At 40.7% G+C, this 19863-nt stretch overlaps 1 protein-coding gene across 1 annotated transcript in view; it reads right to left on the minus strand.

Moving 5' to 3' along the window:
• Window positions 1-19863, minus strand: part of LOC128646974 (septin-2A) — a gene marked incomplete in the record, with an annotated part of 243084 nt that overhangs the window by 46886 nt on the left and 176335 nt on the right. The window contains 2 exon segments of the mRNA XM_053699786.1: window positions 11219-11276; window positions 11381-11464. Of these exon segments, the coding sequence (XP_053555761.1) occupies window positions 11219-11276; window positions 11381-11464 (142 nt within the window).

The following is a 19863-nucleotide window of genomic DNA, read 5'->3' on the forward strand; positions in this document are numbered from 1 at the left end:
AATCGGAATGTGAAGGTAGGCATCCTTTAAGTCCACTGTGGTCATGTACTGACCCTCTTGGATCATGGGTAAAATGGTTCGAATAGTTTCCATCTTGAATGAGGGAACTCTGAGGAATTTGTTTAGGATCTTTAAATCCAAAATTGGTCTGAAGGTTCCCTCTTTTTTGGGAACCACAAACAGATTTGAATAAAACCCCTGTCCTTGTTCCGTCCGCGGAACTGGATGGATCACTCCCATTACAAGGAGATCTTGTACGCAGCTTAGGAATGCCTCTTTCTTTATCTGGTTTGCAGATAATCTTGAAAGGTGAAATCTCCCTTGTGGAGGAGAAGCTTTGAAGTCCAGAAGATATCCCTGAGATATGATCTCCAACGCCCAGGGATCTTGAACATCTCTTGCCCACGCCTGGGCAAAGAGAGAGAGTCTGCCCCCTACTAGATCCGTTGTCGGATAGGGGGCCGCTCCTTCATGCTGTCTTAGAGGCAGCAGCAGGCTTTCAGGCCTGCTTGCCCTTGTTCCAGGACTGGTTAGGTTTCCAGGCCTGCTTGGATTGAGCAAAAGTTCCCTCTTGTTTTGAAGCAGAGGAAGTTGATGCTGCACCTGCCTTGAAATTTCGAAAGGCACGAAAATGGCCTTTGATTTGGCCCTGTCCTGAGGAAGGGTATGACCCTTACCTCCAGTAATGTCAGCAATAATTTCTTTCAAACCAGGCCCGAAAAAGGTCTGCCCCTTGAAAGGAATATTGAGTAATTTAGACTTTGAAGTCACATCAGCTGACCAGGATTTGAGCCATAGCGCCCTACGCGCCTGGATGGCGAATCCGGAATTCTTAGCCGTTAGTTTAGTCAAATGAACAATGGCATCAGAAACAAATGAGTTAGCTAGCTTAAGAGTTCTAAGCTTGTCAACAATTTCAGTCAATGGAGCTGTATGGATGGCCTCTTCCAGGGCCTCAAACCAGAATGCCGCCGCAGCAGTGACAGGCCCAATGCATGCAAGGGGCTGTAAAATAAAACCTTGTTGAATAAACATTTTCTTAAGGTAACCCTCTAATTTTTTATCCATTGGATCTGAAAAAGCACAACTGTCCTCAACCGGGATAGTGGTACGCTTTGCTAAAGTAGAAACTGCTCCCTCCACCTTAGGGACAGTCTGCCATAAGTCCCGTGTAGTGGCATCTATTGGAAACATTTTTCTAAATATAGGAGGTGGGGAAAAGGGCACACCGGGCCTATCCCACTACTTACTAATAATTTCTGTAAGCCTTTTAGGTATTGGAAAAAACATCAGTACTCACCGGCACTGCATAGTATTTATCCAGCCTACACAATTTCTCTGGCACTGCAATTGTGTCACAGTCATTCAGAGCAGCTAATACCTCCCCAAGCAATACACGGAGGTTCTCAAGCTTAAATTTAAAATTAGAAATCTCTGAATCAGGTCTCCCCGATTCAGAGACGTCACCCACAGACTGAAGCTGTCCGTCCTCAGGTTCTGCATATTGTGACGCAGTATTAGACATGGCTCTTACAGCATCTGCGCGCTCTGTATCTCGTCTAACCCCAGAGCTATCGCGCTTGCCTCTCAATTCAGGCAATCTGGATAATACCTCTGACAGGGTATTATTCATGATTGCAGCCATGTCCTGCAAAGTAATCGCTATGGGCGTCCCGGATGTACTTGGCGCCTTATTAGCGTGCGTCCCTTGAGCGGGAGGCGAAGGGTCCGACATGTGGGGAGAGTTAGTCGGCATAACTTCCCCCTCGACAGACCCCTCTGGTGACAATTCTTTTATAGATAAAGACTGATCTTTACTGTTTACGGTGAAATCAATACATTTAGTACACATTCTCCTATGGGGCTCCACCATGGCTTTTAAACATAATGAACAAGTATCCTCTGTTTCAGACATGTTTGTACAGACTAGCAATGAGACTAGCAAGCTTGGAAAACACTTTAAAGCAAGTTAACAAGCAATATAAAAAACGTTACTGTGCCTTTAACAGAAACAAATTTTGACAAAATTTGAAATAACAGTGAAAAAAGGCAGTTACACTAACAGTGTATGTAACAAGTCAGCAGAGCATTGCACCCACTTGCAAATGGATGATTAACCCCTTAATAACAAAAACAGAATAATAAATGACAAAAACGTTTTTTAAACACAGTCACAACAACTGCTACTGTGATTGTTACCCTCCTCAAACACGACTTTGAAGCCTTTTGAGCCCTTCAGAGATGTCCTGTATCATGCAGAGGGAAGCTGAATGTCTCTGTCAGTATTTTTATCTGCACAGAAAAGCACTAAAATAGGCCCTTCCCACTCATATTGCAACAGTGGAAAGCTTCAGGAAACTGTTTCTAGGCAAAAATCAAGCCAGCCATGTGGAAAAAAAAACTAGGCCCCAATAAGTTTTGTCACCAAACATATATAAAAACGATTAACATGCAAGCAAACGTTTTATATTACACTTTTATAAGAGTATGTATCTCTGTTAATAAGCCTGATACCAGTCGCTATCACTGCATTTAAGGCTTAACTTACATTAATCCGGTATCAGCAGCATTTTTCTAGCAAATTCCATCCCTAGAAATATATTAACTGCACATACCTTATTGCAGGAAAACCTGCATGCCATTCCCCCTCTAAAGTTACCTCACTCCTCAGAATATGTGAGAACGGCAGTGGATCTTAGTTACTTCTGCTAAGATCATAGAAATCACAGGCAGATTCTTCTTCTAATGCTGCCTGAGATGAAACAGTACACTCCGGTACCATTTAAAAATAATAAACTTTTGATTGAAGTTAAAAAACCAACTATAATACACCACTCTCCTCTTACTACGTCCATCTTTGTTGAGCGTTGCAAGAGAATGACTGGGTATGGCAGTGAGGGGAGGAGCTATATAGCAGCTCTGCTGTGGGTGATCCTCTTGCAACTTCCTGTTGTGAAGGAGAATATCCCACAAGTAATGGATGATCCGTGGACTGGATACACTTAACAAGAGAAATATAGTTTCTTGAGGAGACCCTCCAACTTCTTATCCATGGGGTCTTTGAAAGCACAACTGTCCTCGCTTAGCCAGGGTAGAGATAGCTCCCTCCACCTTAGGGATCGTCTGCCAAGAATCCCGAACAGTGTCAGCTATAGGGTACATTTTCTTAAAAATAGGGGAAGGGGAGAACGGGATACCCGGTCTTTCCCATTCCCTAGTAATAATTTCCGAAATTCTCTTAGGAAAAACGTCAGAATAAGAAGGAACCTCCAAATATCTGTCCATCTTACTTAATTTCTCTGGAGGGACCACAATAGAGTCACAGTCGTCCAGAGTCACCAAGACCTCACGTAGCAACAGGCGGAGGTGTTCAAGCTTAAACCTGAAGAACATCACGTCCGAATCTGTCTGGGGCAATGCACTTCCTGAGTCAGACAGTTCCCCCTCAGACAGAGCCTCCATACCCCCCCAATTCAGAGCCCTGGGAGGGTACATCGGAGATCACCATCAAAGCATCAGAAGTCGCAGGGACCACATGGGCCTCTTTCCTACTGCGTTTACCTTGTAACACTGGCAACTTAGATAAAACTTCTGAAAGAGTGGATGACATAACTGCAGCCATATCCTGCAGAGTGAATGAAGCAGATGCAGTTGAAAAACATGGCGTTGCCTGAGCGGGCGTTAAAGGCTGTGACGCTTGGGGAGAAAGTTGCGGCATACCCTGAATCTCATCAGTCTGAGAACATTCCTTAGATATATCTTTATTAAAGAAAATTTGCTCTTTACACTGTAAAGCCCTCTCAATACACGAGGGACAAAGCGTAACAGGGGGTTCCACAATGGCATCTAAACACATAGGACATGTACTTTGTTCAATGTCATCCATGACATGTCGTGGGCGGACAAACACCAAAAAAACGAACCCGGCAAAAACAAGTAAAGTATCGCCATGTACCGGAGTCCAGTAAAACACTTTCCCAACTCCGGCACTACCCCCAGTGTCTATGAGCAATGCCCGTTACAGTTCAGATGCGTACCAACATCAATATCCCAGCGCTTCTAGGCTAAGTTCTGAAATGCCAGAATGTCTGGAGAAATAAGCAATATGTCAGTTCTCATTCTCTCTAAATTAATGAGAACCTACATACTGTCGAAGGGAAGCCCTTAGGCCCATAGCCCCTAATAGAAAAGGCAGAGTACAGTCAGTTCTGAGATATGCTGCAGAGCCCCAGAAATAAAAGACTGCACTTACCTCCATGCTGAGGAACAGCATGATAATCTCACAGTGTCAAGAGGTCCACTCTTCCTCCTGAGGTCCTGTGAAGGCAGAAGGGTCTTAGTTAACATTCTCTAAGACCATCCACAGAAGAGCAGCACAATTATGGGAGGCGCAGTGAGGCTAAAACCCCACCAGTTCCCATAGCCTTAAAGGCTATAACTCCAGAGGCTGCCCTATAGTAAAATAGTACACTTTGGCACCATTTAAAAAAAAAAAACTCTTGATTGAAGAATCTAAACTAACACCTCACTTTACCTCTTCCTATCACTAACACAGGCAAAGAGAATGCCTGGGTTGGGAGGGAAGGGAGGAGCTATTTATGCAGCTCTGCTATGGAGCTCTTTGCCGCCTCCTGCTGATCAGGAGGCGATATCCCACAAGTAAGGATGAAATCCGTGGACTCGTATCTTGTAAAAGAAAACTAATTAGATAACAGAAGTACATTGGATAGTTGTTTAAAATCTCGTCATGAAAGAAAGAAAAAAAATTGGGTTTCATGTCCCGTTAATCCATCCTATAGGCCATTCTTAAGTAAGAAACCCACACAGTTTCAAACTGAAACTTGATTTTATTAATATATTATGACGTGAGAACTGTGCAACAAAGTTTGTGAAAAAAAGGTTGCAAACAATAGTGTGTGTTTTTTTTTCTAAACTCAATAGTCAAAAGGAAGAAGGGGTTGTCCTCATATAAATAAGGGCCTTTCAGTATAGTTATGTAACTTTGATCTGCACATAGGGGCCCACCAGGTGATCACTATTATTACAAAGATCACCTGGATATTAAAATTTTTATAGGGGCTTTATTTTAGATAGTGTATTCTGGGCTTTAAAACAAGGGGCCCTATGGGTCTTTAGGCCTGTTGGTGGCCTGTTATAAGTGCCTAAAGACCCCCTCATGAAAGAAAAAAAAAAAAGTGTTTAAATTTTAATACACAAGGCTGTAAACAAGTGTGTGTGTGTGCGATTTGTTTTTCCCTAAACTCTATAGCAAATATATATATATATATATATATATATATATATATATATATATATATATATATATATATATAAATAAATAAAACTTTGATTTGCACGTAGGGGCTCCCATGAGTTTCTGCACAAATAAATAATGTATTCATGCCAGGTGATCACGGTTAACCATAGTGAACACCTGGCTATTAAAACTTATATTATTATTATCATTTATTTGTATAGCGCCGCCAAATTCCGTAGCGCTGGGGACTTTATGGGGCTACTGAGTTTTAAAATAATAGGGCATGGGTGTCTCTAGGCCTTTTTGATGGCCTTATATACTGTGATATATCGTGTATTAACATTTTTATTTGATTTATTTTTTAACTAAAATTGCACTTTATACCCCCAAGTTCCACACTGTTTGAAAGAGCAGGCAATTCAAACGGTGGGTCTTGGGAGTCTCTAAGACTTAAGGAAGCTGAGATTGAGGGGTTCAAACAAAAGTATGCAAACGTTTAGGCACCCCTGACAATTTCCGTGATTTTCATTTATAAATAATTGGGTGTTTGGATCAGCAATATCATTTTGATCTATCAAATAACTGAAGGAAACAGTAATATTTCAGTAGTGAAATGAGGTTTATTGGATTAACAGAAAATGTGCAATATGCATCAAAATGAAATTAGACAGGTGCATAAATGTGGGCACCCTTGTCATTTTGTTGATTTAAATACCTGTAACTACCTAGCACTGATTAATTGGAACACACAATTGGTTTGGTAAGCCCATTAAGCCTTGAACTTCATAGACAGGTGCATCCAATCATGAGAAAAGTTATTTAAGGTGGCCAATTGCAAGTTGTTGTTCTCCTCTGAAGAGTGGCAACATGGGGGCCTCAAAACAACTCTCAAATGACCTGAAAATAAAGATTGTTCAACATTATGGTTTAGGGGAAGGCTACAAAAAGCTATCGCAGAGATTTAAGGTGTCAGTGTCCACTGTGAGGAACATAGTGAGGAAATGGAAGACCACAAGCACAGTTTTTGTTAAGGCCAGAAGTGGCAGGCCAAGTAAAATATCGTAGAGAGGCAAAGGATGGTGAGAACGGTTAAAAACAGCCCACAGACCACCTCCAAAGACCTACAACATCATCTTGCTGCAGATGGTGTCACTGTGTATCGTTCAACAATTCAGCGCACTTTGCACAAGGAGAAGGTGTATGGGAGAGTGATGCCACGCCACAAACAGAGTCGCTTAAGGTATGCAAACGCACATTTGGACAAGCCAGCTTCATTTTGGATGAAGGTGCGGTGGACTAATGAAACAAAGATTGAGTTATTTTGTCATAACATGGGGTGTTATGCATCGCGGCAAAAGAACATAGCGTTCCAAGACAAACACTTGCTACCCACAGTAAAATTTGGTGGATGTTTCATTATGCTGTGGGGCTGTGTGGCCAGTGCCGGTACTGGGAATCTTGTTAAAGTTGAGGGTCGCATGGATTCCACTCCATATCAGCAGATACTTGAGAATAATGTTGAGGAATCAGTCACAAAATCTATTTCAACAAGACAACGATCCAAAACACTGCTCAAAATCTACTCTGGCATTTATGCAGAGGAACAAGTACAATGTTCTGGAATGGCCATCCCAGTCCCCAGACCTGAATATCATTGAAAATCTGTGGAGTAATTTGAAGCGGGCTGTCCATGCTCAGCAACCATCAAACCTAACGTAACCGGAGTTGTAAGGAGGAATGGTCCAAAATACCTACATCCAGACACTCATTACAGGCTATAGGAAGCATCTAGAGGCTGTTATTTCTGTTAAAGGAGGCTCTACTAAACATTGATGCAATATTACTGTTGGGGTGCCCAAATTTATGCACCTGTCTAATTTCGTTTTGATGCATATTGCACATTTTCTGTTAATCCAATAAACCTAATTTCACTAGTGAAATATTACTGTGTCCTTCAGTTATTTGATAGATCAAAATGAAATTGCTGATCCAAACACCCAATTATTTATAAATGAAAATCATGGAAATTGTCAGGGGTGCCTAAACTTTTGCATACGACTGTAGCTAGGGGGCGAGAACTTGTGCTGAATTTATGATGTGGTCGGAGTACAAATCAGAAGGGAGTTACGGCCGTCAATAAAAGAGGTTATTCAGGTTAAGGTTTGTGATTACCTGTAGAGTGTAAATATTCCTCCCAATATAATTTTACTGCGTAATAGAAGATCAAGACCTATTTTTAATATAATTAACAAGCAAAACTAAACCTATGTGTGTGTGGCTCTTTTACTAAATTGTTTTATAACCAAGTCTTTTATTTTTGTAAAGTTCCGTTTTAAGTCGCTCATAACAATACCCATTTGTTTGTTTTTTTGGGCCGTGCGGCCACAGGAGCACTTGTTCTAGCCCCCATGGCGACGTCACTGCTAGAGTGAACATGGACCAGCGCTCAACAAATGCGCGCCCATGTTCAGCAATGATTACTTTTCTGCTATTATTCTTTGTAAGAAGCTTATCGCAGACAGCATTCTTTGCACGGTAGCAGGCATCTTCCATAGATGTTGCTGCACGCATACTCCAATAGTTAGATTATTGATGTGTAGGCAGAGTTAGCTGCTGGATGTCCAACACTCTGACCCTGCCGGTCTCTCAGGTGCGATAGCCGCGATAATCCCACTTATATTGATTGGTGTACCAGCAGCACTAGGATACAGGGGCTTTGTAGGAGCTGGAAACATCAGTTGTCTCTCACTGCTCAACCAGCCTCTTTGTTTACTAGCCTAGACCTCGGGAGCTCAGCTTCTCCTGAAGTAGCAACCTCCACACGCTCTGCTCTCCCGGTATCATATTTGTGTGTGCACATATGTATTTCTGTGTTTATATGGTTATATATGTCTGTAAAACAAAATGTATGCTTACCTGATAAATTTATTTATTTCCGGATATGGAGAGTACACAACGTCATCCATTACTAGTGGGAATATCACTCGTGGCCAGCAGGAGGAGGAAAAGAGCACCACAGCAAAGCTGTTAAGTGTCACTCCCCTACCCATCATCCCCAGTCATTCAACAGAAGGGAAATGGAAAAAGGAATAACACAAAGGCATATAGGTGCCTGAGGTTAAGTAAATAAAAACACTGTCTCAAATTTAAGGGTGTGGTCGTGGACTAAACAGAAGGCACCACCGCTTGAAGAACCTTTCTCCCAAAAGAAGCCTCAGCCAAGCAAAAGTATCAAATTTGGAAAATTTGGAAAAAGTATGCAGAGAGGACCAAGTTGTAGCCTTGCAAATCTGTTCCACCGAAGCTTCATTTTTGAAAGCCCAAGAAGAGGAGACAGCCCTCGAGGAATGAGCCGTAATTCTCTCAGGAGGCTGCTGACCAGCAGTCTCATAAGCAAAACTAATTATACTTCTCAACCAGAGAGAAAGAGAAGTAGCGGTAGCTTTCTGACCTTTACGCTTTCCAGAGAAACAAACAGGGCAGAGGACTGGCGAAAATCCTTAGTTGTCTGAAGGTAGAATTTTAGAGCATGCACAACATCCAAGTTTACACAGCTTCTCATAAGGAAGAGCAGACTCCTCCCAAGTCCATAGTCCCTGCGCCTTTAACGAGTCCCAGACTGCTTCCCTGCCCAGCAGGCTGGCGTCCGTGGTTACAATCACCCAGGAAGGTCTCCAGAAGCATGTGTCCCGAGACAGATGCTGCTAAGAAAGCCACCACGGGATTGTCGATTGATCTAGAGCTATCCTCTGAGACAGATCCGAATAGTCCCCGTTCCATTGTCTGAGCATGCATAACTGCAGAGCTCTCAAATGGAATCGAGCAAAGGGAATGATGTCCATGGAAGCGACCATCAGACCAATTACCTCCATACATTGCGCTACTGATGGCCGAACAGTAGACTGTAGAGAGAGGCAAGAGGAGAGAACTTTGGATTTTCTGACCTCCATCAGAAGATTTTTCATAGATAGGGAATCTATTATGGTCCCTAAGAAAACCACCCTTGTAGCTGGAACAAGGGAACTCTTTTCCAGATTCACTTTCCAACCGTGGGGATGTAGAAAAGACAACAAGATCTCTGTATGAGAGTTTGCTTGTGGAAAAGATGGCGCCTGAACCAATATGTCGTCCAGGTAGGGCGCCACTGCAATTCCCTGAGACCTGATCACTGCTAATAGAGCCCCCCAGAACCTTTGAGAAAATTCTGGGAGCTGTGGCAAGGCCAAACGGAAGAGCCACAAACTTATTTGCCTGCAGACTCTCCATATCTTAGGAAATAAATACATATATATATATATATATACGCACACATATACACACACATATTGAGACGTATATGTATGTAAGTATTTCAATGTTAAAGCCCCTTGCCTGCTTTTTTTCTTTTTTTAACACCTGAGACCTCATATATTTGAACCCTTATTACTTTTTTTGTGCAATATTTTTTTAATAGTTTTTAATAAAAGGTGTTATTATGAGTGTAACTGTACTTTTTGATGTATTTTTGATGTTATTTGACACTTTTTTTGTTTCGTGAAACAGTTAACCAGAGCTCTGAGGTTGCACTATCCCAATGAGCGTTAACTTCAATTGCGCTCAAGCGATCGCGCTTATTTCAACTTGTAATATGAGTAAAAAACCTGACTCGTGCTAACACCTACGATAAACCCTTTTTTGCTCACACGTAACGGTTAGCGCTCCATTCGTAATCTTGTCCTTAATGTTTGAATATTTTTTGCCACTAATACACATGCAAGCACACACATATATATATTTTCCCCCCAACATGAACCAGTGTCACGTGAATACTAATGTACCCATTGCAAACAATTTGTTTGTGCTTTAGAAATAAATATAATTACACACATTTATAAACATATTATATAATGTTGGTGTTTATATGCAGGGTTGTGGTAAGTAATTTGCTATAAAAGGTATTAACATACAATTATTTAATTTTGTATGGTTTAATAGGTTTTCTAAAATGATTATTGACCCTGTGAATTAAAAAAAAAAGTTACAAATCACCCCTTGTTTGAAAGGTTGGACAGCCGGTGCGAGAATAAAACTTCTCTATTTTCCACCCATACTGTGCATTAGTGTTTTTGTCCACTTTTAAACAAGGCAGCATTTGACAAGCAAACACTGGTAGAGAAGATAACACACTCCCAACATCCATAGCTTTGAAGTTCTGCAGATGTTTGGCTTGGACAACACATTCTATGTATATTTACTGACAAGACCTTATTTCACTCCAGACAGCAGATGTGAGGCCTCACAGTGTTGTTTTAGCTGTTTAGTTTGCCCTTCACTAAATCAAAATGGGTAAATAAAATTGTATAGATTTGCTATATATTGCAGTATAAAATGTACACGACTGCTACCTGAATTTCTCTTAAATAATAGAATTAAGATTTTTACTACTTTGTCAAAGTGTCATCTGGAACTTGTAAAAACCTACACAACTGAAAAGGGTTTTGGCAGCAATCAAAAGGTTAATTCTGTTCTGAGTACAGTGAAGCTTTTGCAGATAAAGCATATTCTGAAAAATGCAGACCTGCTTGCTGGGAGTAATACTGTTTACATTCCATTGCTTGCCATTCGGAGAACTGAAGGCTTCCTAAACGCCTAATTTAAAAAAACTCTAGGTTGCTCATTAGATTTATCACATTGCTAGGTGGTGCAGTGCCCTCTAAAGGTAAAAATGTATTATTACAAGTTGTCTCTAAAGATAGAAATACTGTATGTTCATTATTTTAGTATTAAATAGCCATGCAGAAGACAAAACAATCTATTGCAAGAAAGAAAATGTGAGAATCCTAAGTCCTTTCATTGCCTTCTTCACAATTTTTTCAAAAGAGCAAAACACAGGAAAATTTACAATTTGTCTGTGCTCTACACCAAATTTAAAGTTATTCTCAGGCTTTACAGAAGTTATATCAGCTAAGTATCAGCACTCACCTCTGCCTCTTTCTGCTGAAGAATCATGTCCTTATCCAATACTTCTTCTTCCACTGGCCTGTGAAGAGAGCAGAGGAATCAGATGCAACAATTGCTGCCTTAGTTTCTATATAGCGGTCAAGCTAGTGTACAAAGGTAACGCAGGGGTTAAGTTATACATACTTGCCAGTGCGCTTTAGTCTCTCTGATCGGAAGTTTTCATAGTGAAGATCCTGAGTGACCTCTTGTAGGTCCTGCATGTGCGTCCTATAAAGAGACAAGCAGAAGAGCAATAAGGCAACATGCAATCCCCAGAGAAACAAGCTCAGGGATGCTTGGTATTAAATACAAGAGAACAGAGTCACTTCTTCTTAGTCCTACATGTTTGTCCTAAGGAGACAGAAATAGCAGTGTAATAAGGCGATGTTCAATCCCAGATGTATAAAAATGGAAGAAAAAGACGGAGCACAACAATATAATAAGAAAAATAATAGCTAAGTTTAATCCAAACATAGTTAAAACTACAGACAGGAAGCATTCACCAAGGTATAAGTAAAACAATCTACCGCGGTTCGGCTGATATAGCCCTATTCATAGATCCTAGAGGTTGTGTTTAAAAAGTGTTAAACCCTCAACTATCGGTCAAAAGAAATATTGATATCCCTTAACTCTTGGTGTGCCAATCCAAACTATGCGACACTTTACATTTATAAACACAATAGTGGGCAAAGTGTATAAATAAATGGATTACAAATGGATATCAAAAGCAATAGGTACAATAAATCTGAGCCCAATTATAGGGCAAGGTTTCTTAAAGTTCTCACAAGTTGTCACATATGGAAAACAATAATCCCAATATAACAATAGTGTACAAAAGAACATTAATTTAAGAGGATAGTTAATCACACTGGCTTATCTATTAGTGTGTATTCTACTCCCATTGGTTGGTTATATCATACTGTGAGTTGAAACCCTGTGGAACTTGTGTTTTATGCTTATAAATCATATAAATCTCCTCTCTCAAGGATCATTTGTCTATTACCCCCAATGACAATGAAAACATTCTACTGCATTCCTTTTAAGTGTACTAGTTCTTTTTTATGTAGATCTATGAAATTCTGTTACAATGTTGAATATGAATTATAACCTGTACGTATCCATGTACATCCCTAGTGGTCATCCCGACATATGGCTTTAAGCATTCAGTACATTCTATCAAATAAACCACAAACAGGTGAAATAATTAATATATCCTTCTTGTTGAAAAGTGTTTCCCCATATGATATGAAGTAAAAGTGTGCACCAACTTATATAATCATACTGGGAGAAACTAAATTGAGTAAGTAAAACTTTGCTCAGGAATTGGTTGGTATTAAAAGGACACTAAACCATCTAAGACAGTGCTTGACACAAATACAATGTTCCTGCATTATTTCTTACTAAAATAAAAGGGTCGGTCCCCACATTAAACAGCACTGATCTTTATTGCAGCCCCATTACATTACAAAAAAACAACTCCTACTTCAAATAAATGTTGGAGATGCGGTCATAGGGGTAGTAAAATGGCTCATATGTGGTTGTGGTGCAATTCAGTTCAAAACTTTTGGAGAACCATCATATCAGAAATAGAAATTAAACTGAACAAGCAATTCCCATTGGACCCCTTGCTGTGGTTGCTGAATAAACCTCCTAAACTTAAAGTGATGGAAAACTCTTCCCTTTTTAAAATTCAGATCCGGACTGTTAGTGATATTTTAGATGGAGTTCCATTCATCAGTTATAATGTAAAGTTGAGCTATAACTTACTTTTTAATATAGATTTGAAATTCAAATTACCCGCACTCCTCCACCCAAACGTCAATTTTTCTGTGAGCTAATTATTTGAATTGTTGTCCAATCAGCGCTCTCCCCATATGGCACTATTTTTGCAGCTATAGCACTGATTCAAACTGATAGCTCACAGAAAAATTGACTTTTGAAGTGTGTGGGGTATTTGAATTTCATATCTACTGTATATTAAAAAGTTATAGTATATTTTCATTACAAATGGTGAATGAAACTCCATCTAAAATATCACTAACATTCCAGATCTGATTTTAAAAAGGGGAGAGTTTACCATTACTTTAAGCATAAACCCTATCTAAAATTATTATATATCATAATAGTGCTAAATATTTAATAGCTAAGAATTGGAAAAGCAAAGAGGTCCCATCTTTAATAATGTGAGTTCGATGAGTTTCAGAGTTTCTGTAATTAGAGGAATACTTTTATTTTACAAACTCCCAATTGGATATGTATGCAGAAATGTCCAATACATGGGAACAATATCTTAAAAGAAAAACTGACTCCCCCCCCCCCCCCCCCTTTAGGAGACCAATGTAGAACCAAGGAAAGAATAGTTAAAGCATACTAAAACAAATCCCCTAGATTTTGGAATACACCACTAATCTTATCAGGGTCTTAGCTATTAGATTTCAGAAATGAGTGTGGACAGGTCGTCTTAATTTTTTGTGTTCGATTTTGTTCTGTTTCTAGGATTTCTTTAAGTACCGCTTTTTTTTCAATAGTAAACTTAATGAGCCATATATCACATTACAATATGATTATTATCTATGTAGATAGACAGATGGAGTGATAATATATAAAAGGTCTTCTTTTCTGTTTATCTTTTTCTTGACTCTTTCTTTCAAAAAATTGACGGACTTATGTAAACTTATTATTATTATCAGGTATTTGTAGACAGCCAATAGATTCTGCAGCACTATGAACATAGGTGGTATATAAAAATAACATTTACAGGGGTCAAGTGGGTACAGGACCCTGCCAAGAGCTGCACTGTTGTAGTTGGCTCTTATGAATGTGAACTACAAACAGCTGGGCTCGTAGGCTTACAAGCTATGGGGTTAATGGGATAGCAGTGGAGATAGGAAGTATAGTGTAGGTTGTATTCATCCTTGAATAGTAGAGTCTTCAGGGAGCGTTTGAAGCTTTCAAAATTAGGGGAGAGTCTTGTGGAGCGAGGCAGAGAGTTCCATAAGAGCCAGTCTGGAAAAATCTTGTAAACGGGAATGTGAGGAGGTAACAAGAGAGGAGGAGAGGAGGAGATCATGAGCGGAGCGAAGGGGACAGGAGGGAGAGTATCTGGAGAAAAGGTTTGAGATGTAGCAGTGCAGTTGAGGGCTTTGTGTGTCAGAGTGAGAATGTTGTGTTTAATCCAGGAGGCAAGAGGAAGCCAGTGAACGGATTGGCAGAGAGGTGCAGCAGACGAAGAGCGACGTGTAAGGAAGATGAGCCTGGCATAGGCGTTCATTATGGATTGTAAAGGAGCTAGGCAGCAGCTTGGGAGACCAGAGAGGATGGAGTTGCAGTAGTTGAGGCGGGAAAGGATGAGAGTGGATTCAAATCTTAGTTGTGTCTTGTGTAAGGAAATGTCTAATTTTAGAGATGTTTTTAAGGTGGAAGCGGCAGGCTTTAGCCAAGGACTGAATGTGAGGAGTGAAAGATAGATCTGAGTCAAGTGTGACCCCCAAGACATCGGGCATGTGGGGTTGGGGTAATGATGGAGTTATCAACAGTTATAGAGAAATGGCGGGTGGGGGAAATAAGGAGCTCAGTTTTAGAGAGATTTAGCTTGCGGTAGTGAGAGGACATCCAAGATGAGATATGAGAGAGACAGTTAGTGACACAGGTTAGCAAGTAGGAAATAGCTTTGGTGAAGAGAGGTAGATTTGGGTGTCATCAGCATACAAATGATAATGAAACCCGAGGGACTTTATTAAGGAACCTAATGAGGACGTGTAGCTTGAGAAGAGGAGGTGGCCGAGGACAGAGCCTTGCGGTACCCCAACAGAAAGAGGTAACAGGGCAGAGGATGCCCCAGAGAAGGCTACACTAAAGGTACGGTTAGACAGGAAGAGAACCACAAGAGATCTGTGTTGCAGATGCTGAAGGAATGGAGGGCTTGGAGCAAAAGAGGGTGGTCAACAATATCAAAGGCTGGATACAGATCAAGGAGGATAAGTAGAGAGAAGTGGCCTTTGGATTTTGCTGTAAGTAGGTCGTTAGTAACCTTAACAATTGCTGTCTCTGTGGAGTGTAGGGGGCAAAATCCAGATTGCAGTGGGTAAAGGAGGGAGTTTAATGTAAGGAAATGTGATAGACTTGCATATACTAGCTTTTCAAGAAGCTTTGAGGCAAGAGGGAGTAGGGAAATAGGGCGGTAGTTGGATGGGGAGGTTGGATAGAGAGAAGGTTTTTTGAGGATAGGTGTGACCAGTGCATGTTTAAGAGATGAGGGAAATATACCAGTTCTGAGGGAGAGATTGAAGATGTGTGTGAGTATAGGGGTAAGGGTAGAAGAGGGGGAGGGGAGTAGCTGTGAGGGGATGGGGTCGAGGGGACAGGTAGTGAGGTGAGAGGATAGTATAAGAGCAAAAACTTCTTCCTCTGTAACAGGGACAAAAGAGCTACATTTTTGGCTATGTGGGTTTTGGATAAGTGTGAGCTTTTGGGGGGGTGGGAGACCGGTAGTATGTTGTGAGCCGATTTTATTTCTGATGGAGTTGATTTTGCTGTTGAAGTAGCTGCCAAAATTATTAATGTGGAGCTGCGTCTCAAATATTGTATTTTTGCAAATTCTGCCCCCTCTTATTTAATTACCCCTCCATACCCCTGTATTCACCTGGCCACCAGGGGGAGGCAAAGACACCCCAAACAAAGCATTAAATATCCCTCCCACTTCTCCTACCCTCACAATAGTTCAAGCAGAGGATAAGGAAAAGTAGAGAGATAAAAGGGGTACAGAGGTGCCAAAATACTGTCGCCACTACAAAATTAAGGGTGGGTTGCGGACTCTCACTGCCAAGAAAGAAAATAGTTTTTTATCAGGTAAGCATAAATTATGTTTTCTTTCTAATGGCAGTGAGAGTCCACAAATTCATCATAATTTATGGTAAACTAATACCCAAGCTGTGGAGTCCACGAAAAGGTTAGGGAGGGAAAGCTAGGGAAGGCAGTCCTAAGTACTAGGCACCACGGCTTGAAGAAACTTTCTCCCAAAAGACGCCTCAGCTGAGGCAAAAACATTGAAACTGTAAAATTTTTGAATGTATGCAATGAGGACCAAGTAGCAGCCTTACATATCTTTTTGAATGAAGTCTGATTCTTGACGGCCCAGGAAGAAGACACTGCTCTAACCACATCCAGATTATGCAACAACCTCTCCTTAGAGGAAGGAGGATTGGGACAACAATTTCTTGATTAATATTTTTAGTTGAAACAACCTTAGGTAAAAACCCCATCTTTGTCCACAGAACAGCCTTATCCACATGAAACACCAGAAAAGACGGGTCACATTGAAGATCAGCTCAGAAACCCCACGAGCAGAAGGAATAGCTAACAGGAACAAAACCTTCCAAGTTAGAAGCTTAACATAAATAGCATGCATAGGCTCAAACTTAGAACTCTAAGAACAAGATTAAGGCTCCAAGGAGGAGCAATAGGTTTAAAAACAGGTCTAATTCTTGCAATAGCTTGAACAAATGACTGAACATCTGACAAACATGCCAGTTTCTTATGTAACAAAACAGACAGAGCAGAAATCTGACCCTTAAGAGAACTAGCCGACAGACCCTTCTCCAAGCCATACTGAAGAAAACATAAATTATGCTTACCTGATAATTTCATTTCCATCTGTACGAGGAGAGTCCACGGCTTCATTCATTACTTGTGGGAAATACAAAACCTGGCCACCAGGAGGAGGCAAAGACACCCCAGCCAAAGGCTTAAATACCTCCCCCACTCCCCTCATCCCCAAGTCATTCTGCGGAGGGAACTGTCAGGGTTTTTTCCCTGTTTTGTTTGTTATGTGCTGCTGGCAGCCATTTTACTCACCTCTCTTGCTGACTATGGTGCATTGTGGGGGATGCTGCTCATTTCCTGCACTTCCTTTTATGGCCAGACTGGTGTGCATCATCTGTGTGAGACAGGATGCAGTCTTAGAATTGTGATGTCATCACTTATTATTTAAAGGGCCTCTGTTCAGTTTGCTTTGCCTTTGCATTGTCTCAGACCTGTTTGTGAGAGTTCCTGTGTATTACCTGGCTGTCTGATGTCCTTCCTGGTTCCTGATCCCTGGCTTGTTCCTGACTCTGCTGTTTTCCTTGTTCCTGACTCGGCTTTGTCTGACTACCAGCTCTGGTTTTGACTCCTGGCTTGTTATTTGACTTGTGGACTTTTTATTATTTTTTGTTATTAATAAAGGTGTGATTATTTTTGCACTTCTCGTCTCAGTATGATTCCTGGCACCCTGACAGGAACAAGAAACAGTAGGAGAAATATCAGGGTCTAAATGGTGCCAGAAGAAAAAACAAAAGAAACTTAGATCCACCCAACGGAGAACTGGGCGGAGCCGTGGACTCTTCTCGTACAGATGGAAATGAAATTATCAGGTAAGCATAATTTATGTTTTCCATCTTAATACAAGGAGAGTCCACGGCTTCATTCATTACTTGTGGGAAACAAACACCCAATCTCTAGAGGACACTGAACGGGAGGGGAAAAAAGAAGCGGACCCTAGTCTGAGGGCACTACAGCCTGCAAAACCTCTCCCCCAAAAGCTGCTTCAGCTGAAGCAAAAACGTTAAATTTGTAAAACTTTGAAAAAGTATGTAAGGAGGACCAGGTAGCCGCCCTACAAATCTGCTCTATAGAGGCCTCATTCTTGAAGGCCCAAAAAGAAGCCACAGCTCTAGTTGAGTGAGCCGTAATCCTAAGAGGAGGCTTATTTCCTGCTGTCTCATAAGCCAAGCAAATCATGCTCCTCAGCCAAAAAGATAGGGAAGTGGAAGAAGTCTTCTGCCCTTTGCGCTTCCCCGAATAGACAACAAACAATGCTGAAGTCGGTCTGAAATCCTTCGTAGACTGAAGATAAAATTTCAAAGCTCGAACCACATCCAAGTTATGAAGTAACCGTTCCTTTGAAGAAGAAGGGTTAGGACACGAGGAAGGAACTACAATCTCCTGATTAATGTTGAGATCAGACACAACTTGGGGAGAAATCCCAACCCAGTGCGAAGGACAGCCTATCGGCATGAAAAACCAGGTAAGGAGGCTCACATTGCAAGGCCGCCAACTCAGACACTCAGCGTGCCGAGGCAATTGAAAGTAGAAAAAGAACCTTCCAAGACAGAATATTAATGTCAAGAGAATGCATAGGCTCAAACGGAGCCCTCTGCAAAACCCTAAGAACCAGATTCAAACTCCAAAGAAGAGCAGAATGTCTAAATACAGGCCTGATCCTGGATAGAGCCTGAACAAAAGACTGTATATTAGGAAGCTCAGCGAGTTGCTTGTGTAACAACACAGATAGAGCCGAAATCTGTCCCTTTAAGGAACTAGCGGCAAGTCCCTTCTATCCTGGATACCCTGACCTTACAGAAAACCTCTGAATTACATTGTTTCCAATGCAGCAAAGGATTCTGGGTAAGATATGCAAATTAGGTTCACAATGACACACCTTTTTACTTCAAGTCTGCTTTTCAGCAGATTCCCTTTACGCCAAAGCATCGCTGTTCACACAGCTTATAAGCTTAGCTAGGGTTAGTGCAGTGATTCATAACCATCCCAGGACAGACTGTTTCATAGTTATTGCTACTCATCAGCTGGGAGAAGGTTTGAATCACTGCTGGGTGAAGTTGATTTCGGGCAAAATACAACAACATTTAAAATTAGGGGGAGGTAAAAGGCGAGTTTAAAATCCTCCACTACACACAAAATATAGAGAAAATAACTCATTGTGTAATTCATTAACATATATATATATACATACACACACACTATGATATATACACTACAATACACATAAAGAAAAACGTATATGCCATGATTCAGATTGAGCATACAGTGTTAAAGGGACACTAAACCCAATGTTTTTTCTTACATGATTCAGATAGAGCAGGCAACTATAAGCAACTTTCTAATTTACTTCTATTATCAATTTTTCTTGCTATCTTTATTTAAAAGCAGGAATGTGATGCATAGGAGCCGGCCCATTTTTGGTTGAGAACCTGGGTTATGCTTGGTTATTGGTGGGTAAATGTAAGTCTACAATAAGCAAGCGCTATCCATGGTGCTGAACCTAAAATGGGCTGGCTGCTAAGATTTACATTCCTGCTTTTAAAATAAAGATAGCAAGAGAACAAATAAAAATTGATAATAGGAGTAAATTAGAAAGTTGATTAAAATTACATACTCTGTCTGAACCATGAAAGAAAGAATTTGGGTTCAGTATCCCTTTAAGTAATTTTCCAATTTACTTCTACTAAATGTGCTTTATTCTCATGGTATCATTTGTTGAAGCAGTGAACTACTGGGAGCTAGCTGAACACTTTGGGTTAGCCAATGACAAGACACATATACATGCACCACCAATTAGCAGCTATCCCCCCAAGTAGTGCAGTGTTGCTTCTAAGCCTACCTAGGTGTGCTTTCCAACAAAGCATACAAGAGAACAAAGTAAATTAGATAATAAATTAGATAATAGAGCATGTAATGTTAAACAACTTTATTTAAATCTATCTAAAAGTTCATGAAAGGTTAATTTTTACTTTGCTGTCCTTCTAACATAGTTGAAAGCAGGTTACTAACCATGGTTACTGATCAGCAAA

This window comes from Bombina bombina, chromosome 2 (genome assembly GCF_027579735.1).
Source record: "Bombina bombina isolate aBomBom1 chromosome 2, aBomBom1.pri, whole genome shotgun sequence".
In the NCBI taxonomy this organism is placed as follows: Eukaryota; Metazoa; Chordata; class Amphibia; order Anura; family Bombinatoridae; genus Bombina; species Bombina bombina.